The sequence below is a fragment of the Carassius gibelio genome, chromosome B1 (assembly GCF_023724105.1).
Source record: "Carassius gibelio isolate Cgi1373 ecotype wild population from Czech Republic chromosome B1, carGib1.2-hapl.c, whole genome shotgun sequence".
Lineage (NCBI taxonomy): Eukaryota > Metazoa > Chordata > Actinopteri > Cypriniformes > Cyprinidae > Carassius > Carassius gibelio.
In genome coordinates this window covers 27,535,416-27,556,520 of record NC_068396.1, presented here as the reverse complement: position 1 = coordinate 27,556,520, position 21,105 = coordinate 27,535,416, and the positions used below count along the sequence as shown (strand labels likewise).

General features: G+C 37.2%; 1 protein-coding gene across 5 annotated transcripts in view; it reads left to right on the top strand.

Annotated features, from left to right (window-relative positions):
- The window catches only part of pnpla6 (patatin-like phospholipase domain containing 6), a 29,751-nt gene that overhangs the window by 3,907 nt on the left and 4,739 nt on the right, over positions 1-21,105 (top strand). For 3 of the 5 annotated variants that reach the window (XM_052547230.1, XM_052547232.1, XM_052547229.1), the window contains 28 exons: positions 469-551; positions 2,493-2,549; positions 3,080-3,167; positions 3,335-3,509; positions 3,588-3,728; positions 3,864-4,023; positions 5,014-5,094; positions 5,399-5,527; positions 5,625-5,705; positions 5,838-5,967; positions 6,067-6,141; positions 7,191-7,309; positions 7,398-7,565; positions 7,729-7,806; positions 7,924-8,129; positions 8,637-8,768; positions 9,383-9,506; positions 9,596-9,785; positions 9,928-10,077; positions 10,155-10,218; positions 10,307-10,475; positions 11,717-11,899; positions 11,988-12,106; positions 13,025-13,181; positions 13,301-13,417; positions 13,613-13,682; positions 18,998-19,114; positions 20,823-20,971. In XM_052547230.1, coding sequence (XP_052403190.1) covers positions 507-551; positions 2,493-2,549; positions 3,080-3,167; positions 3,335-3,509; positions 3,588-3,728; positions 3,864-4,023; positions 5,014-5,094; positions 5,399-5,527; positions 5,625-5,705; positions 5,838-5,967; positions 6,067-6,141; positions 7,191-7,309; positions 7,398-7,565; positions 7,729-7,806; positions 7,924-8,129; positions 8,637-8,768; positions 9,383-9,506; positions 9,596-9,785; positions 9,928-10,077; positions 10,155-10,218; positions 10,307-10,475; positions 11,717-11,899; positions 11,988-12,106; positions 13,025-13,181; positions 13,301-13,417; positions 13,613-13,682; positions 18,998-19,114; positions 20,823-20,971 — 3,474 coding nt within the window. In that variant the 5' untranslated portion in view covers positions 469-506. Of the gene's footprint in view, positions 1-468; positions 552-2,492; positions 2,550-3,079; positions 3,168-3,334; positions 3,510-3,587; positions 3,729-3,863; positions 4,024-5,013; positions 5,095-5,398; positions 5,528-5,624; positions 5,706-5,837; positions 5,968-6,066; positions 6,142-7,190; positions 7,310-7,397; positions 7,566-7,728; positions 7,807-7,923; positions 8,130-8,636; positions 8,769-9,382; positions 9,507-9,595; positions 9,786-9,927; positions 10,078-10,154; positions 10,219-10,306; positions 10,476-11,716; positions 11,900-11,987; positions 12,107-13,024; positions 13,182-13,300; positions 13,418-13,612; positions 13,683-15,741; positions 15,859-18,997; positions 20,972-21,105 lie in introns of those variants that run through there. The other 2 variants (XM_052547231.1, XM_052547233.1) reach the window with 2 other exon arrangements.

Below are 21,105 nucleotides of genomic sequence, written 5' to 3'. Positions count from 1 at the left end.
GAGCAGATCATGATCATATATTGAGGCGGCAGAGGCTGAAATCACTGCAGGCGTCACGCACACTTCAGTACAAAACCGTGCATCTGTGCCATTCATTCACACAAAGACACACAGAACATGCAGAATTCATATCTAAATACTAGTATTTTTGCAGTTTAATATTAACAGATTCTAGTCCATATCACATTTTGATTTAAGTGTAATGACCTACTTGTGATATTCCGTGTTATACTGTAAATTCCGTTTTTATGATTCCCTCTGTATTTATCTTATAATGTAAATCGTAGGGTACTATCTGTTTGATAATCTAGTACTATTTTATTTTTAATTTAAAATGCATCCACCTGATTCCTGTAATGTGACTGAATATGTGCATAGCAATTTTTTTTTCTTGGCTGTCTGCAGTGATTTTTACTGAATGTGTTTGTGCATGTTGCATGAAGCCGGTTGTCTTGCCGTGTGTTGCAGCATCTGTCGTTGATGGCCCGGCTGTGTGTTGAGGTAGAATGGGACAGAGCACATCAGGCCCAGAGTCCACAGAACCTCCACAGGTGAGCAGCACCACCCTAATGCTTTACCTCACACACACACACACACACACACACACACACACACATACACAGACCTGAACGCTCTCAATCTGAGCGTTCACATGTTTCTCCAAATTCTGACTCCAAATTACACTGCGGACCAATTTACATTTGAAAACCCTTGGTAAATGTTCTCATTTACATATTCACATGGTTAGTAACAAGCGAGCTGCCTGTTTTGATAACAGTGGAAAAGTCTGCTGTAAATCCGTTCCTTTGTTTACTAAGTGCATTAATATTTATTGAGGCATTTATGAAAGGCTGCGCGTTTTGGTAAACTTTTTACAACTAGAAAATATTTCTCTGTCCTCAGTTAAAACCCCACAGTGAAGTATTGTGGGAAAATCCCTTACGTTTTGATTAGGACTTCTTGCTGAATCTCTTTATTCACTCACACAGATTCCCATCATGCACCTTGCACCTCATTTACATTCCTTCAGAAACCCCGCCCCTGCTTCCACCAATCTGTTCATTCGTCAATATCAGCAGCTGTTCACTTTTGTTTTACAACCTTCTTTTCCTTCTCTTTCTAATATTCTTTGTGCAAGTCATTGCCAGCTGTGTTTTGTAGCTGGGCAGATTGTCTGCAGCTGTTGTGATCACATGACTTGTTTAGAAAGGTTTGTTGGTGTGATCTGTAATGCTGAACAGAACTGTTTTTTTTTCTCTATCATGATAGGCAAAGTGAGTGTTTAGTTAGAAGATAGATGCCTTGCAGTTATCATGCAGGATTGCACAAATTCATATCTCGGTCCAAAGATTACAAATCACAAGGGCCTATTTGCTTATGTCACATCTTAATGTTGGACTGTCCATGCATTTTTTTAGTCCATAAACAGTTTATATTAAGGTTTGATAAAAGTGCAATTAAACATTTGGATACAAGTTTTTTTTTTTTTATATTCAAATAATGTATATCCACTTGAGGTGAAAAGTGCATTAATATAATGACCTAGAAGACTTATGAAAAAGTCTCTGCCGTGTTGAGATCACACTAGTTTAACTTCAAATATGTAGTGCACATTGAAGACAATGAGCAGATACAAATTTAAGTGACATTTAAGAGAGATTCTAAATACACTCCGAGTTCATAAAAATGATGTTGTGATAAAGTCTGAGGATGTGTTAACATCTACATCCTTGTGTGGTTTCCACCAGAGACACTGCAGATATACCACCACTTCTGTTTTCACATACTTCTTCATTTTTAAGAATGTTGCAATGCATGCTTGGCGAATGAAGCTCATTCTGAAGTGAATTTCCATCATTCTCTGCAAAAATAAATACATAAATAAAATAATCATTACTTCAAAAAAAAAAAACCCTTAGTGTTCAGTATTTTTTATTATTTACAGTACAAATAGCTAAACATTATCAAATCAAGGTGTACCTGAGAAGCAAAAATATTTAAGGTATTAAGTCTTCTAAATAAATATCAAAATTAACATTGTATCGTATGTCATTTTTTCTCAAATAAATACTGGCGTAGTACAGCTGAGTAGGATTAAGATATGGTTTTCAGAGAATAAAGTAAAAAAAAATGCTTTACAAAAAAATAAATAAATGAGAAGATGAATTGGTTTAAAGAGATAAGTTACCCAAAAATCTAAATTCTGTCATCTTTTACTCACCCTCAAGTTGTTCTAAACCTAGATATTTTTACAGGAAAAAAAAAAAAACATTTCAGTGTCATTTTTCTTTAGAAACACTTGGCCTTCTTAACAATGCTTTATTGAAAATAAATGAGCTGAGAAAGAGAAGAATGAGTGAGTAGGAGAGCGACAGAGTGGGAATGGTTGAAGGAATGAAGGCACAATGGAGAGGAAAGGTTTACATAATTATGGGAGTCTTGTGTTCTTACATAAAAGCTGGCTATATTAACATCCTGTGTGTGTTTTGTAGCTGGACAGATTTGGAAACATCAAGAGTTTAGTGGAGGATCAGCTGCAGACCAGCATGGTCAGTAAACACTCATTTAACACTGTCACACTGAATCATAGCCGTGGCAGAATTGTGCAGATATCTCATTTTTTAAATATGGATTACAAATAAATACTGACATTTGTATACAAATATATGTTGAAAATATTACTAAAATTTAAATAACTGTTTTCTATTTTAATGTATTGTATACCTGCGATGGCAAAGCATGATTACTCCAGTCTTCAGTGTCACATGATCCTTCAGAAATCATTCTAATATGTTGATTTGTTGATCAATAGATTTTTATATGATAAAAGTTGGAAACAGCTTAATATTTTTGTGGAAAATGTGATATATTTTTTTCAGGACTCCTTGAAAAAATTCAAAAGAACAGTATTTACTTATTAAATAAGCATTTTACAACATTTGAAATAATTGCTGCCTTTAATTACAATTTAAATCTGTTTTGAATGTTGCCCTACCTTGGTTTCATGACACATGTATCTCACACTGAAACAAACCGATACACATTTTAATTGTTTTCTCACTGTCCTGTTTCTGTACAGGTGGTGGGAATAATAATTGGCGCTGGAGTCGCCATCGTCCTCATCGCTGTCCTCATATTTTTTGTCATGCGCAGAATTCAGCTCCGCAGTTAGTTCTCTAAAACTCTTATGTCAAATGAATATTTTGTATATTTCTATTTTTGTCAAGTAAAGTGCTGTTAATATTCCCTTTAATTTATGCTTTGAAATTTCTTGAATTGGTCTTAAAAGTTTTTATATAATTTATATATATTAAAAAATATTTCTTTCTCTCAGAACTGGAGGCTCAGGAAGCCCCGAAGTATCGCTTTCGTAAAAGAGACAAAGTCTTGTTTTATGGGAGGAAGATTATGAGGAAGGTGTCTCAGTCCACCTCTTCGTTAGTGGGCTCCGCTTCGTCCTCCAGGCCCCGCCTCAAAAAGAAACAGAAGATGCTGAACATTGCCAAAAAGTAGGTTTCTGTAATGCAGTTATCTGGTGATGTTCATTGGCTCAGATGATCAGGTGTAATTTCGTGTCTGTTTCTCAGGATCCTGCGTTTTAAGAAGGAAGTGCCCACTCTGCAGATGAAGGAACCTCCTCCGTCAGTGCTGGAGGCAGATCTCACAGAGTTCGACGTGGCCAATTCGCACCTGCCATCTGAGGTGCTCTACATGCTGAAGAACGTGCGGTACGCTCCCATTGTTTCTGAACTGATTCACATCAAGAGTGAAATTAAAGTGAACTTTATCACTCCCATGCATTATGGAATGTAAAGTATGATACACATATAATGTATGTTTTTGGTGTGGCGTGTCTCCTGCAGTGTGTTGGGGCACTTCGAGAAGCCATTGTTCCTGGAGCTGTGTAAGCACATGGTGTTTCTGCAGTTCCAGCAGGGCGAATATGTCTTCAGACCCGGTCAGCCTGATAGCAGCATATATGTGGTACAGGATGGCAAGCTGGAGTTGTGTCTTACTGGACAGGTGTGTGAATCTCTGATCCAATTTTAGTTTAGTATCATTGAGGTACTATTATAGATTTTATTAATATTTTGAATTAGTTTGTGTATTTTCTGTTTTTATTTTAAAGGGTTAGTTCACTCAAAAATGAAAACTCTGTCATTAATTACTCACCCTCATGTCGTTTCAAACCTGTAAGACCTTCGTTCATCTTCTTAACACAAATTAAGATATTTTTGATGCATTCCGAGAGCTCTCAGTCCCTCCCATAGACAGCAAGGGTCCTTACATGATCAACGTCCAGAAACGTAGCAAGGAGATTGTGAAAATCATCCTTGTGACATCAGTGATTCAAACATAACTTTACGAAGCTACGATAATAATTTTTGTGTGCAAAGAAAACAAAAATAATGACTTTATTAAAAAATTTGTCTCCTCCGCTTCACCGTATAGCGCCATATAGGAGAGTATACACAGTACACTGGTACGTTGTTTACATTCAGGTCAAAGCATAAACAACGAAAAACCAGCGTATCTGCATACATGCGTTGTTTACGTACTCCAAAATTGCGTTATAAGTTGACACGGGAGAGACAAATTCTTGACTAAAGTTGTTATTTATTTAATTTTTTTTTGCACAAAAAGTACTTCCTAGCTTTGTAAAGTCATGGTTGAACGCCTGATGTCACATGGATTATTTTAACGATCCTTGCTACGTTTCTGAGCCTTGATCATGGTAATATCCTTGCTGTCAATGGGAGGGTCAGCGAGCTCTCGAAATGCAATCAAAAATATCTTAATTTTTGTTCTGAAGATGAATGAAGGTCTTATGGGTTTGGAACAACATGAGGGTGAGTGATGACAGAATTTTATTTTTGGGTGAACTATCCCTTTAATTTTAGGTAATGTTTTAGTGATAAAAGAAAATGAGAAATGCTTCCTTGGCAACTGCCACTTTTTTCTAATTATTTTATTTGAAGCATTAAACTATGACTCGCCTCTCTCTCCCATAAGGATGGAAAGGATGGAGTTGTCAAAGAAGTTTACCCTGGAGACAGTGTTCACAGTCTGCTAAGCATCCTTGATGTCATCACAGTAAGTCACACCCACAATTCCATTCTCTGTGTGCTGATGCTGTTTAACAGGACAGGAAACCCAGTAACTTTATAAAATGTTACACAACCTTTGTTTGTCTCTCTTTAATTTTTCCTGTGCCCGTTCCATATCCTGTTCCTGTATTTAGTTTACTTTCCTGTTCCTGTTTCTTTCACTTTTTCTTCCCTTATCTAAAAAAGCCCCATAAGATCAAGTAGCAATTTTTGTGAAAATGCTTACAGGAACTGACATATTCTGGATACTATGCATAAAACTCTCAGGTTTGAATGTTTGTGTATTTCAGGGTCACCAGAGACCTTATAAAACAGTCTCAGCGAGAGCGGCAGAAGTGTCCACTGTCCTCAGACTGCCTGTCGATGCCTTTCTGTCCATCTTTGAGAAATACCCAGAGAGCCTTGTGCGGGTGGTTCAGGTCTGGCCTTTTTTAAATTGCTCAGAAGACTCCATTGTTGTCTGTAAGGACACTGCACATAATTGAGAATATGTTTCCTGTTGTGTCCTGTCTGCAGATCATCATGGTCCGTCTTCAGAGAGTGACTGTTTTGGCCCTGCACAACTATCTGGGGCTCACCAATGAGCTCTTCAGCCATGTGAGTGAACACACATGCATGCTCAATGCACACTCGCTTGCTTTCTTATGACTGGTTGCTAGCACACAAAAGCTATAGTTGTTTTTATTTTAGATTTTATTTACTATTTCCTTTCTGTCAATCTTCTTTTAGGACATGCAGGCTCGTCCCTCTCCTGCCTCTCCTCATGCATTACGCTCCAGTCCGGTACGACACAGCAGACGCTTCGGCAGTCTCACCGTTCCTGATAAACACCGTGAGGCCGCTGTTCAAAATGCTTCTGGTGAGGCATGACATCATTATATCTCTTTACTTCCTATATGCCTCAAGTTGAGAGATGTTAGATGCCTATAGATTTTTGTTGAACAGTGAGTGTCTGCAGGTGGGGATCAAGGGAAGGATGGTGGCACAACACCGACACTCAGTAGGACCATATCCATGCCTGTAGACATCGCAGGTAGGTGCTATTTGAATTTTTCAAAAGCTTTTTTTATCAATTTATTCTTTTTACATATTTATGCATCGAAGAATCCCCCCCCCCAAAAAATAGCCATTTTCACAAAAAGCTGCATTACTGTTTTCAACATCGATGATGATAAAATCAGCATATCTGAATGATTTCAGAAGGATCATGTGACACTGAAGATTGCTTCAAGGCTGTTGAAAATTCAACTTTGAGATCACAAGAAAAATAAATAGATTAGAATAGAAAACGGTTATTTTAAATAATAACGTTACTGTTTTTTTTTTTTTATCAAATAAATGCAGCCTTGGTGAGCATAAGAGACTTTTTTTAACCTGTTAACTGTCACTCACGTTTTTGAAGATAGACATGAATGTGCATGATACAAACCTAAATTTTTATAATTCATGACTGAAAACATTTTGTAACATGATTTTGATGTACCATTTACATGGTAATGCAATGTTTGATTTTAAAATGGGTTTTGAAGGATGAATTTTGAGATTTTATGTTTTCAAGTGATATATAACTTCTGATGATTTCTAAAATGTGATAGAGAAAAAGGCAACAAGGAAGTCTTATTTTTAAACAAAGGTAAAAGCTCCTTTTGTAATGTAGATTTCTGAGGGTGCACTCTTGTCATAAATACATCTATTACTTTTCCTACATAATTTTTAACAAAAAATATTGGTAAAATATATATTTGGGAGTCTTAGACCTTTCCAACGATATATAGTTTGTCAAGATTAGATTAGATTTGATTGTAATATAGTATAGTCAACGTAGGCGTCCCGTATACGGGACGGGGTGACATTTAACAGGTTAAAAACCTACAGAAATCAAACAGAACCCAAATTTTAGAACAGTAGTGAATATTATAATATTATTATAATGTGTACAATATAATGTACAATAATATTATAGAATTTATACAGTTACAATGTGCATATATATATAAAACATAATTTATACAATAAGAATGTATCATGCTTCTGTTGGTGTCATGCTGTGATGTTATTGCTGAACTAATGAATGTTGTACAGGAATTCAGAAGAGTCTGCGTTCAGATTTCGACATGGCTTATGAGAGAGGCCGGATCTCTGTATCCGCTGAGGATGGAGAGGAAAATCTGCTGAGGAAAACTCCACCTGCTTTCACACGAGTGAGTTTTTACACTCGTTTGAACACCTTTCACATACTAACACAATCTGTATTAATAAAAGAATTCAATCTTGTTTTCTGTGACCCAGGAGCAGCGGGAGAGGAAGGTGACTGTGGATGAGGTTCCTTCAAGTGTGTATTTGTATCCTGAGGAGGAGTCGGGCATGGAGAACATTTTTACTCCATTTCAAGGACGACCTAATGCTGCACTGTTCGAGGAGGCCCAGAAAGAGATTCTCAAACTCATGAAGATTGAGGTATCTTTCTGTATGCATGCGCTACAGTTCATTGTCAAAGCTCATAGTCCAGTAAAATGAAGCAGTTTCACATGAACTTCAGTTCTCCTCTGATTCCACACCTGTCTCTGTTTCGCTGGACTGGTGTGATGCCCTTTCCTCATATGCCCTCTTTCATCATCAGGACCCTGCGCTGCTGAACGGGAGGGTGACGTTTCATCATGCTAAAGCTGGATCTGTGTTAGCCAGGCAGGGAGACCAGGTGCTCATTCTCATTTCTTTTCTTCAGCCCAATTTATTTGGCAAACCTTAGATCTCTCATACGGATGAAACCTATTGTAGTCTTTGTAATATTGTTTCTTCCTCTGCTTTTCTATAGGATGTGAGTCTGCACTTCGTCCTGTCTGGTTGTCTTCATGTCTATCAGAAGATGATTGACAAGCAGGAAGCAGTGTGTCTGTTTGTGACCCATCCGGGTGAGATGGTTGGACAACTGGCTGTACTCACAGGAGAGCCGCTCATCTTCACCATCAAAGCTGAGCGGGATTGTACCTACCTCAAGATCTCCAAGTCTGACTTATATGAGTGAGTATTTCTATATACCGTATTTTTCAGACTATAAGTCGCATCAGTCCAAAAATACGTTATGACGAGGTTAAAAAAATATATAAGTCGCACTGGACTATAAGTCGCATTTATTTAGAACCAAGAACCAAGAGAAGACATTACCGCTTACAGCCGCGAGAGGGCACTATATGTTTATAAGGGGTAGACTACAGGAACACTGAGCAGCATAGAGCGCCCTCTCGCGGCTGGAGATGGTAATGTTTTATCTTGGTTCATTTTTCTTGGTTCATGTCAAATTAATTTTGATAAGTCGCACCTGACTATAAGTCGCAGGACCAGCCAAACTATGAAAAAAAGTGTGACTTATAGTCCGGAAAATACGGTAGTCGTGCAGCTGATTTCACCCAGGCTCTCAAAGCTTCAGTCTTTTGGATGGCACTCTACCTATTGCAAATCTCACTTAAAACAAAGAACAAATCTACATCAGTAGAGTCATATTGTCTGTGATTGTGCTGCCCCATGTAGGATCATGCGTGAGCAGCCAAGTGTAGTTCTCAGTGCAGCTCACACCGTGGCTATCCGCATGTCCCCGTTTGTACGGCAGATGGATTTCGCCATTGACTGGATGGCTGTTGAAGCCGGACGGGCCCTGTACAGGTACCACTACTCTCACATGAAATGTTTTTTTATTCAGTTCATTGTAACATTTCCTTTAGCTGAAAACTTTCAGAGGTAATACTTCAAATACAACTTTGAATGAGAAATGTTGTTTGTATAATTGATTTAGATAATAAATCTTAATAAATATTATTTTCATATGTACTTTTAGCATGTAAAAAATTTTCTACAGTACACTAGTGTTCAAATGTTTGGTTTCGCAAAAAAAAAAAAAAAAATTCTAAAGTCTATGATGCTCACCAAGGCTGCATTTCTATAATACAAATACTTTAATATAGTAAAATTATAACATTTTAAAAAACTGTTTTCTATTTGTTAATTTATTCCTTATTACAAAGCTGTATTTTGAGCATCATTATTCCAGTCTTCAGTGATCTTTCAGAAATCATTCTAATATAATGATCAAATTTTTTGGGGGGTCAGGATTCTTTGATGAATAGAACAACAATTATTTGAAATCAAAATATTTTTGTAACAATGTAAAAATCTTTTGAATAAATGTCTTTCAAAAACTATTGTGACACCAAACAGTAGTGTACATGTTCAGTCAATATGCAAGTAATTAATATCATTAAATTTGTTGTGGTCCATAGGCAAGATGATCAGTCCGACTGTACCTATATTGTGCTGAATGGACGACTGCGTTCTGTCATCCGAAAAGCAAATGGGAAGAAGGAGCTTGTTGGAGAGTATGGCAGAGGAGATCTCATTGGAGTTGTGAGTTTAAAGCTCTGGAATGAAGGCCAAAGGGTCTAAACTAATCTAAACTGAATTAAGGATCGCTGAACTGTCTCTCTTTCTCTCAGGTGGAGGCTTTGACTCGACAGCCTCGTGCCACCACAGTCCATGCAGTCAGAGACACTGAGCTGGTGAAGCTTCCAGAAGGAACACTCAACAACATTAAGAGAAGATACCCGCAGGTGGTGACACGCTTGATCCATCTGCTGGGGCAGAAGATTCTGGGGAACCTCCAGCAGCCCCGTGGACCTTTCTCAAGTGTGTCCAAAAACCAAACATTAATCATTCACATCGCATTCAATGCTTCAGTAAAGTCCATCTTAGGAACCAAGAATAGGAAGCTGAGCTTTCTCTATGTGTTTAAACAAAGAAAGAGTAAAGAAATGAATCCTTTCTCTAGGCTCCGCTTTGGGTCTGCCAAGTGTAGCATCGAGTCCGGACGTCACTAACCCAGCTAGTAATCTCTCCACTGTGGCAGTGCTTCCTGTTTGTGATGATGTACCAATCAATGCCTTCAATTTGGAGCTCAGCCATGCCCTCAGCGCCATAGGTAAACTTAAGCAGTGATGGACTATTAAAGCCCATGATCTAGACCCATAATCTAACACACTTTCATCCTTCGATCAGGACCAACACTGCTGCTAACCAGTGACATCATCAGAGAGAGACTTGGAGCTTCTGCTTTGGACAGGTGGGCCTACGTTTGAGATCAGAACAACAATAATTAGTTATGGCATTCATTTTTAAAACTGCAATCTGAAACGCTTGTTTTCCTTTAGTATTCATGAGTACAGGTTATCAGGCTGGTTGGCTCAGCAGGAGGACATTAATCGTATAGTGCTGTATCAGACGGACAGTGGTATGACCCCATGGACTCAACGCTGTATACGACAAGCTGACTGTATCCTCATTGTGGGGCTTGGAGACCAGGAACCTGCACTTGGAGAGGTATTTGTTTCAGTCTAATGTTGTTTCTCTCCACACTCATGTGAAATGTGTGAGCTGGATTGCTGTGATTGAAGATCAGAGCTGGTATCCAAAATGTTGAAAGCTGAAACCCCACAGGGAAAGATTCAAACATTTTGACTTTTCGCCTTAAGCAAGGCACAACTTTATGTCAATGCATATGAATTGATTTTGAAATGTGGATTTTTTAATTACTTTAAATAATTGTAGAATTTGTTATATTTCAAGTAGCCTTTATGTACATATATTTAAAGTAGGATGATCATATGTGCCATTTATACAGGACACGTCCTGGATTTCTATACTGCCTAAAACATCCAGGTAGTTAGCCAAGTTGTTTGACCAACACATATTGTATGTAACTGACCAATTCCGTGAGATCTACAGAGAATGTGAGATCTACAGAGAATGTTCAATGCAAAAACGAAAAAAAAAAATAGCGAGAGCTCCTGGCAAGGACGCGTCCTGTAAAAATGGCCCGTATGGTCACCCTAATTTAAAGTGTTTACTTTCAAGTTGCTTGGTGCAATCAGGATCTTAAATAGTTTATTTTTGCACCTGATACGCATTAGAAGTATGTTCTTAATCCCGTGAATGCACTTAAAAAATACAGAAGCAAATCATTAAGTTGAATGGAGTTAAAATGAATCTCATTGTGAATCAGATTAGTGTTGGGCGATATGCTCAATTTATCCTATCGTAAGCCGGTGAGATCACCGATACATGATATTTTGGTGCTAATTTATTTAATTATTTATTCACTTAGTTTCAATGTGGGATAGAGAACCATCTCCAGCCAGCATAAGGTTAAAAGCAGCCTAATGTTTTTAATATGACATAATAACAAATGAACAGAAACATCTTAAGTTACTTATTATAATGTTTACAATTCCTCTGTTATTCAAAAAGCAGCTACAGTAAACAAGCAAAGAACATTTCATTACCAAAGAACATCATCACAAGCTCGGTCTAGTGTGAGTTTATGCACTTTTAAAAACACTCCCATTAAAAATCAGTGAATCTACACTGTATGATGAAGAAATCTCTTACACTTACATCTCACATACATATGAACTTTGTTGTATATGATGAGAGAATTTGCGCGAATTTCCATAAATCAAGAACTTCTCATTCTTGAATCAATTCACGGTCTATCCAAAGATTCACACCCCTAACTTCAGATGAAGCTGATCCAATCAGAATTCATGTTCTTACCTTCTCAGTTGGAGCAGATGCTGGAGAACACAGCAGTACGGGCCCTGAAGCAGTTAGTTCTGCTGCATCGTGAGGACGGGCCAGGTCCGTCGAGAACCGTTGAATGGCTGAACATGCGAAGCTGGTGCTCTGGACACCTTCACCTGAAGTGCCCTCGTAGAATTTTCTCACGAAGAAGCCCCTCCAAACTGGTAACATGTAGCTTTCTGTTGATTTAAAGAACAAAGATTGTTAATAACCCTTGTGTTTGATAAAGGATGTGGTTGTTGCCTTAAACAGCGAGAGGTATATGAAAAGGTTTTCGAGAAGACTGCAGACACACACAGTGATTTCTCACGGCTGGCTCGAGTACTCACAGGAAACAGCATAGCCCTAGTGCTGGGCGGAGGCGGAGCCAGGTTAGTCACTTCAAGCAGTCATAATACCAGAGATGGTCTTATTATTGGGAGATGATATGATCTGCAGCTCTACCTTAGTCTCCTTTCCTGCAGGATTGTGCATAACAAATTGAATGGTTTTTGCTAACCTTGGTGTTTTGCCAGTTTAAAGCCTTGGAAAGTGGCTTTTGTTTAACTACAGTTTAAAATCACACATTTTTTTTTTGCAATTCATTTATTTTCAGTTGTGTCTGTATTTTAGTCTTATTTATAATCTGTATTTTTTATTTTTTTTGCGTGTTTTAGTGCGCTTTTGTAATTATACATACCGTATTTTCCGGACTATAAGTCCCACTTTTTTCATAGTTTGGCTGGTCCTGCGACTTATAGTCAGGTGCGACTTATTTATCAAAATAAATTGACATGTACCAAGAGAAATTAACCAAGAGAAAACATTACCTTCTCCAGCCACGAGAGGGCGCTCTATGTTGCTCAGTGCTCCTGTAGTCTACACTGAAGACATAGAGCGCCCTCTCGCGGCTGTAGACGGTAATGTTTTCTCTTGGTTCTTGGTTTTAAATAAATGCGACTTATAGTCATGTGCGACTTATATATGTTTTTTTCCTCATCATGACATATTTTTGGACTGATGCGACTTATATTCAGGTGCGTCTTATAGTCCAAAAAATACGGTATATTACTACTGTTTGTTTTTAATGTTACTCTTTAGATTTAAAGTATTTTTATTCATTTTAGTTTTAGTTCAGATTTAGATTTTATTTATCCAGTTAGTAATTTTAGTGTTTTTTAACTTACTTCAGTAAGTTGCTAAGGCAAAATTTGTTTTGTATTATTATTATTATATATTTTTTTTAAGTTCTAGTTAAAAATAATAATCCTGGTCTTTGTAAATGGTCAACATGATGTTCAATCTTGCAGGGGCTGCTCTCATGTTGGTGTAATCAAAGCCATGGAGGAAGCAGGAATTCCCATCGACATAGTGGGAGGAACTTCCATTGGCTCATTCATTGGTGCTCTGTATGCAGAGGAGAGAAGTGCTGTTAGGGTCAAGCAGAGGGCAAGAGAGTGGTCCAAGGTAATGTGACTCTATCTGTTAACTGACACCTTTTAACCTTGCTTTGAGCAATCAGATAAGATAGAAGATGTTCAGTTATTAATCACTGAAATGTAATTTCCTATATCTGTTGCCTTCAGGCAATGAACTCTGTATTCAAAACAGTACTGGATCTTACTTATCCAATCACATCCATGTTTTCTGGCTCTGCCTTCAACACCAGCATCTCTAAAGTCTTTGAGGACAAACAAATCGAGGTAAGAAGTCACCAAAACTATTTTGGGGGAGCACTTATTTCAGAAATCTCACCTAGCGCTCCTGAAAGATGCATTTTATCAGTTTTAGTAGATCTATATTACTGCTTTTCAGTTTTCATAATAGCTAACGTAATTAGGAAGGATGATTATCATATGTATGACAACATTTTGTGTTTTTCTTGGTTTTATTTTTAGGACTTGTGGCTGCCATACTTTAACGTGACCACAGACATCACAGCTTCTTCTATGCGTGTTCATAAAGATGGTGAGTGATGATCGAACGTTGACCTCTTAATATGGGGTTCCTCAAGGTTTCATGTTAGGGGCATTTGACTTCTGGAATATACATATTTTAGGAGTTATTAATAATTAAATAATTTTGGTAAATGTCACTGTTAATGTCACTGATATAAAAATAACAACAACAAAAAAAGTTAACTGCTTTTATCATTTGAATGCTATTAAAATTAACCTTGTTTCTTAAATGATAGATATTTGGGACGTTATGTACTTTCTCAATTTGTAATGATCGAGAAAGACAAGCTAATGTTGCATGTGGGTTGTGCAATTTGCTTAATATAATGAAATAACTGATGGCTTCTGAGAGAGGTCTAGAAAATGCCCTATGTTAAAATGCCTGTTAACTCGCATTGAAATTGAGATATTACTGAAATTATGATTTTTTTTTTTAACTGTTTGTCATATGCATGAATACATTTTGGGATTTGACCAGTGGTATATCATGCATCCATGAATTCTGGGTTTGGTCCCCACATCCAGTTGAATGTATATCTGTTTCCTGATTCAAATAAGTTCATTCACACTGGCTAAATTAATTAATGATCACGTTAAAAGGTAAAAACACTGTCTACAGTTTAATGCTGAAAATTACTGTATTTGGGGGCCTTGTAATGGTCTTGTGTTCACCTGTGTATGCCCAGATGGATTATGGAATTGAATTTGCATGTCTCACTAACTGCAAGGACAAAGTTGGTCTCTGTTTTCTTTCCTACTGTTTCTCTCCCCTTTTTGTCAAAGTTTCTGTCTTCCTTCTGTCCTACCCTCTGTCCCTAACCTGCTTTTTGTGTCATAGAAAAGGCTTACCTCTCATTCGCTGTCGTCCTTTTCACAATCTTTATCTCACTATTTTCTTTATATATATTCTAAATTCCCATCATGTCAAGTATACATTATTAGTTGTGGTAGAAGGTAAACCCCTCTTAGTGGTGTCTGTAGGATCCAGAATGCATCAACCATTTGCTCCTCCCCCCTGCCCTCTTAATGCCGTTTCTTCTTCATTCTGCTGTTGCAGCATTGCTTATTCTCACACTGACTGCACAAATAAGACATAACAGGTCCAAAGTCTTTACTGCAACTTACAGTACACCTTCACTCAGCTGTGGATGTTGGTCAGGTTGTGCTAATGAGTTACCCAAGTACCCAAGAAACATTTTTTTTTTATTCTTTAAACAAAATAAGTTTGAAAGCGTTTTTAAATATATATATATATATATATATATATATATATATATAACATTCAACATTTATTTGCTGTCATGTGATCTTGTTGATATTATTTTGAATAATATTTAAAGCTGCGGTAGGGAACTTTTGACTCTCTAGCGGTTAATAAACAGAACTGCTTGCGTCTTGCGGAAGAACATCGTAGCCGGAACTACTTCTCTCTGTCTATGTCTATGAAGAATCACAATATTATATTTTAATCTGTGATTTTCATGCATGAAAAAAAAAATCTTAACTTATTGAAATTTCATAGTAAAATACATATTTTTTCCCCACAAGAAGCAAAAATCACACAGTTGTAGCTTTGTCAGAGAAGATGCTGTGTTCAACCTGCTCGTGCTCTTGTCATTATTGTTTGCTATAACACTTAACGGCCTGCAGATCTCTCAATCTCACCCTCTTTGGCCCTTGCACCTCTCCTCGCCTCTTTTCCTAATATATTTATTTGTCCATTTTGGCACGGCATAGACTGTCATCTCTAATAAATGCTGTTTAGATTCATATATTCAGCATTCATTCCCTCTTTGGCCAGGTAAACACGCTGTTAGAAGTGTTGATGGTATTTGACATTTAGAAATGAGAGCAACTACAATCAAGTTTTGTTTTTCTTGCTTATACTGAATGGAATAATGCCGTCTTATTAGCATAGGCAGATCTCGGCATGATGTCCTTGATACTGCGGTTTTGGGTCCCCGTCTCATTCTCACTCATCTGTTTCCTGTTGTTTACTGTCGTTCCCTGCTCTGTCTCTCTCCACGTCTTGTCCAGTTTTGATTTACTTTCCATCTTCATTTTGCCAGGCTGTGTTTGGCGCTATGTTAGAGCCAGTGCCTCCTATACCCCTTATCTGCCTCCTCTCTGCGACCCCAAGGACGGCCACCTCCTCGTGGATGGTTGCTATGTTAACAATGTCCCAGGTCAGGATTCTGCCCCCTTTACACCAAAGCCTTCTAGAAGCCTAAAGGAGGTTCATAAAAACCTGCTACACCAGTATCCCTGCGACAACCAACCACTCAGTTACCCTTTGCTTTCTATTGTCTCTTGTCCTGTTTAAAACTAATTAACCCCCTGCTTACATTGGGAACCCATGGCTTGGAAGGATTCCAGGATATCATTCAATGAGAGGAAGAATAGAGAAGGGAGACTGTGCTTTCAAAACCATGATAAACATTACATTTAGCTGAATCTGTTAAAAAACAACAACAAAATTATGTCCATAAATTATGTTTTACCCCCAACAACCCCCTCCCCCCCAAAAAAAGAAATTAGATTTTGCATAAATAAAATAAAACCTAGAAGGTTTATGGCATTTAAGCACAATTATTCCCCATTTTCTCATTACTGTATCCAGATGTAGATAATGTTTTATGTATAGAATTGTTTTTCATGCTTAACTGCCATGAGTGAGAACATTTTCTTATTGCATTTTCTTTTAGCAAAATATAATTTATTTTTTAGGGTGGCTAATGACTCAAGTCATGTTTTCCAGATTCAGCCATTTACCCACAGGGCAACTAGGTGCACAATTTACATACAGTTTTTCTATTCGCACCCATTCTTCCCTGTTTGGCTCTTTTGTAAAGGACATTTTATGCACGCATAGAGTCCAGTCCATTGATTTCAAATCATCCAATCCTCAGTTTACCTTTCCTTGTGCATTAGTATAGAATTTAGCTGATGTATGGTTACAAATGTGTGCATATACATTACATTATGTGCATTATTACATCTGCAGTATATGTAATGGTTATGGTAGTAACTTTGAGCTTTGTAACATGATGTTTATTTTAGTATTTTAAATTTGATTAATCAACAGTAGGCTTCTGGAAAATAAGGCATTGATTTTTTGCAGTTTTTTTTTTAAACAATTTTTTTTTATTGTTTAGCAGTCTAGTGTCAGTAGCTTTAGCAAACCATTGCATATGTTGATTTGCATGAAGCTACGACAATCACTGATGCCGTGATGTGACTTTCGGTTTCGATAAAGTAAATGAAGGCTGCTGATGCTTGATGCTTGTCAGGCTGATGTATATTTCCCACGCTCTTCTATCATGTTTACATCACATGCACTCTTCCTTTCTACCTTGAGCTTGGCTGTCACAAGCACATCATACAGTCTGTGTGCATGCTGTTGCATGTTTATATATTGTAGGCCATTATTCTACCTGTATGCAATATTTATAAGGATAAGGGTCACTGGGAGGTGTTGTTCTGGATCCTACAGCACAGTCAGCAACATAGGATAGCTCATTAAGAATGACACAAACCTTTCAACAGGCTCACAGTTCTCTTTATGGCACCATTTTTTGCTTTAATCAGTAACTCACCCCAAAATTTAAAATCTTTTATTATCCACTTTAATAAACATGAGGATAAGTAAACAAGAGTGTTGCAGTGGTGACATTTTTTTATAGGCCAGCCCACAAATTGGCATCACCACTGATCAGTCAACAACAACAACATGAAACAGGATTTTAGAATTTAGAATTTATAACATAATGCATTGCAGGTAGTGTGAGTTAAGTAATCAGATTACTGTTATCAAGTAACTAGTAAAGTAACGCATTAATTTAAAATGTACAAGAAAATATCTGTTACTTATTCAAATAAGCAATAAAAGTTTTTTTCCGATTTTATTCACAGACAGCTCCTCTGTCCCTGTGTCGACAGAAATCAGTGCAGAGGTGATTCCTTCAGCCTGAGGCTCATTCATTTCACTTTTGGTGTAAAAGAGCTTTTACAGTTGCTGAAAATACACCTCTTGTCATTAAGAAATTCAAAAGTCACATAATGCATTACTTTACATAAAAAGTAACTAAGTAATGTTACTTTGCTCACATTTTTGTGGAGTAATGTAATATTGTTATGCGTTACTTTTAATAGTAACGTTTCCCAACAGAGAAGATGGTATTACTAATGTATTTTATGTTGTAGAATAAAACATAAAATATATTGAGCTTGCGTTAACTTTAGTCCTTATTTCAGACATTTAACCAAAAACGTATATATATATTTATATAAACCGATATAAACACTTTAGAATAAGGTTCCATTAGTTAATATTAGTAAATGTATTAATTAACATGAACAAACAATGAACAATACATGAATTACTGTATTTATTCATCATTGTTAATGTTAGTTAATAAAAATAAAGTTATTCATTGTTAGTTCACACTGCATTAATTAATGTTAACAATAACAACTTTTGCTTTGAGTAATGCATTAGTAAATGTTGAAAATAACATTTAACTAAGATTGATAAATGCTGTAGAAGGATTGTTCTTGCTTAGTTCATGTTAACTAAAGTAGTTAACTTATTCTAAAGTGTTACCTATAAATCCCTTTGTCTTCAGGGACAAAATGCTGCTTCATTTTGGGGTTCCAGCCAACACTAATGCACCATACTTGCAGCACTCTATAATGACAGAATGAATTTTTGGGTGAACTATCCCTTTAAGAGTGCCACATGCTGAATGCACCTGCCTCTCTTGATTTTTTCTCTCTCCTTCCAACCCATGCCACTGTCACGCCTCTCCTGACACCTGCTGTTCGAGAGGAGTACTGCAGGCCAGGACAGGCTGGCAGTGCCCAATATGTTCACTGTTTTTCAACTCTGTCTCCTCTCTGCCTGAAAAACACATCATTACTGATTATATTAATAATGATGCATTTAAGTAAATGAACTGTAAGAATATTAGCACAATTTGTATCTTTTGCATAACAGAAAAGGGATCCATGCTAATTTGTAACTTTTTTTTTATTGAAAAAACAAAAAGAAAAACAAAAGGCCAGTGAGACAGGGTTGGAAGATAGGTCAGCCTTACCTCATGGGTGTTTACTCGACCTCTGTCAAGGTCAGGTTCACTGAATGAGGTAGGCCAAACTAAATCACGGCACACCGTCCTTGGGGTGACAGTCACTGTATGTCCCTGCTGGTCTGTGCGCTGCTAACCAAAATTGTGAGTTCAGGGTCATCTCCAAACGCTGCTGAGGCGTTAAACTGACATACTTTAGAGGTTATTAAGAGGTTATTGTCCCCTCCCGGTGTGGTAGGCTCCCTGTGGCGCTATGTCAGGGCGAGCATGACCCTTTCCGGGTACCTGCCACCCCTCTGCGACCCTAAAGATGGAAACCTGCTCATGGATGGAGGATACATCAACAACCTGCCAGGCAAGTACGGCCCAGAGCAACTCCTCAGAGAGAGGGCCGCTGGGGCCCAAACACAATCTGGTTTGGTCAATCACTTAATTTTTTGTTTTAAGGAGCTACATTGCTCTGAGTAAGTATTCTGTGATTTTCTTCATCATTTTGAGGGTAGAATGAGTGGTTTCGCTTTATCCATTTGAACTCAGAATGTGTGTCTATTTTAATGTTAGTTAGTCAATTTGGTATCTTGGAGAGTGTTCCAGCAGATTTTAAATGAATTTCAAACGTTCACTCATTTCTGGTGTCTATTAGATCAGTTTATGATTTGTTCAGAGACAAATGGATAAAGTTCTGCAGGGATTGGGTGGTGTGGACAAAGATGCTCAGTTGTTTGACATCTCGTCATAACCAGCTTCTTAAAACATGACATTTTTATCAGACTGTAAATTTCAATCTCTGCAAGCTGCTGTCTGGTGTATACGATAAGTATTAAATTGTGGCTATAAATATGTTGTATCTCTTCTTTACAATATAGGAAAGTGTGATTTAATGTAGTCAAATTGTAAATGGACTAGTTTCCAAAATATAATAAGAAAATCAACCAAAAAACAAATCACCAGACAGCAATAGCATAATGTCACTCAGTTTGCAGTGCAACATATATTGGGCAGAAATATATGGTTCAGATGTTGCATTTCAACTGGGAACATCTTCATTTTGGGGAAAAAGACAAGATTTTGCATTTGACGTCACATTGTGTGTTATAATTCGGTTTAATATAATTTAATTAATTAGTTCATCAAGCAGTTTGCACTGCTTTAGACACAATTATGCATTGAGTCATCTGTGTTATTGCCACTAGAGCTGGGTAGATTACTTACAAATTGTAGTCTGTTACTGATTTCAAATCACATGACAAAAATTGTAGTTAGTAACGTTATAGGTAATGCAGAATATGTGCTTTTTAAGCACTAATAAACAGCCAATATGTTAATAATAGGCATGCTAATAAGCAACTAGTTCATAGTAAGAATTGGTCCTTAAACTAAAGTGTTACCATTTAGGTCAAGAGTTTCAGATGATCAAAAGGATTGGGGATGACTGCATAACATATAAATTAGAAATAAAAAACAATTTTAATGTGTTTGAAAGACAAAAGCCTCACAAATTACTTATCAATACATTGCAAGTATTTCTAAATGTAATTTTATATAATTACAATTACTCATTTTTTGGAATCTGATTACATAATCAGGATTACTACCCAGCTCTGGTTATTGCCTGTAAAGCAGATTGGAGGTTAAAATAGTTCTTGACTCCGTTTCATTTTCTTTCTTTTTTATCGTAATGCATACATTTTTAAGCCTAGATTGTTAGGTTTTAATTGCGTCTTGTCTCGTCATCCTTGAATATCACTGTCTTTTTCCATCCTTTATTACTGATCACCTGCAGGGCTGTTTTAACACAATTCTCAGCAAATGTTTTAAAAATCGTAAAATGTTCATTCTTGCTTTTAAAAGTTGATGTTTATTTGATTCTATTACTGATGAAAATGGCAGCTTTCCAAGTGAGGGATTTGGTTAAACAGCGTTGATTGGTGATCAGTTATTAATTGGAGAGTTTAGTCTGAAATATTAACGATACTTTGATTCTTCCTGCTGCCTTGTGGATGTCTGTCTTTGTGTACGTGTGCGTTTGTTTGCGTTCAACTGGCACTGTTAACGCCCTGCAGCGGACATAGCTCGTAATATGGGCACAAAAACAGTCATCGCCATCGATGTGGGTAGCCAGGATGAGACTGATCTCTGTAACTACGGTGACAGTCTTTCTGGCTGGTGGCTGCTATGGAAACGAATCAACCCGTGGGCAGAGAAAGTGAAGGTGAGTCAATGTTGTGGGATATTAGAGCACTTCTTGTGGAGCCAATGCTGCCGTTTCAATTTGAGACGCTCTAATGGAATTAAAATCTTCAGGAGACATTTTGGACTTGTACAGTCTATGAAATTGATTGTGCT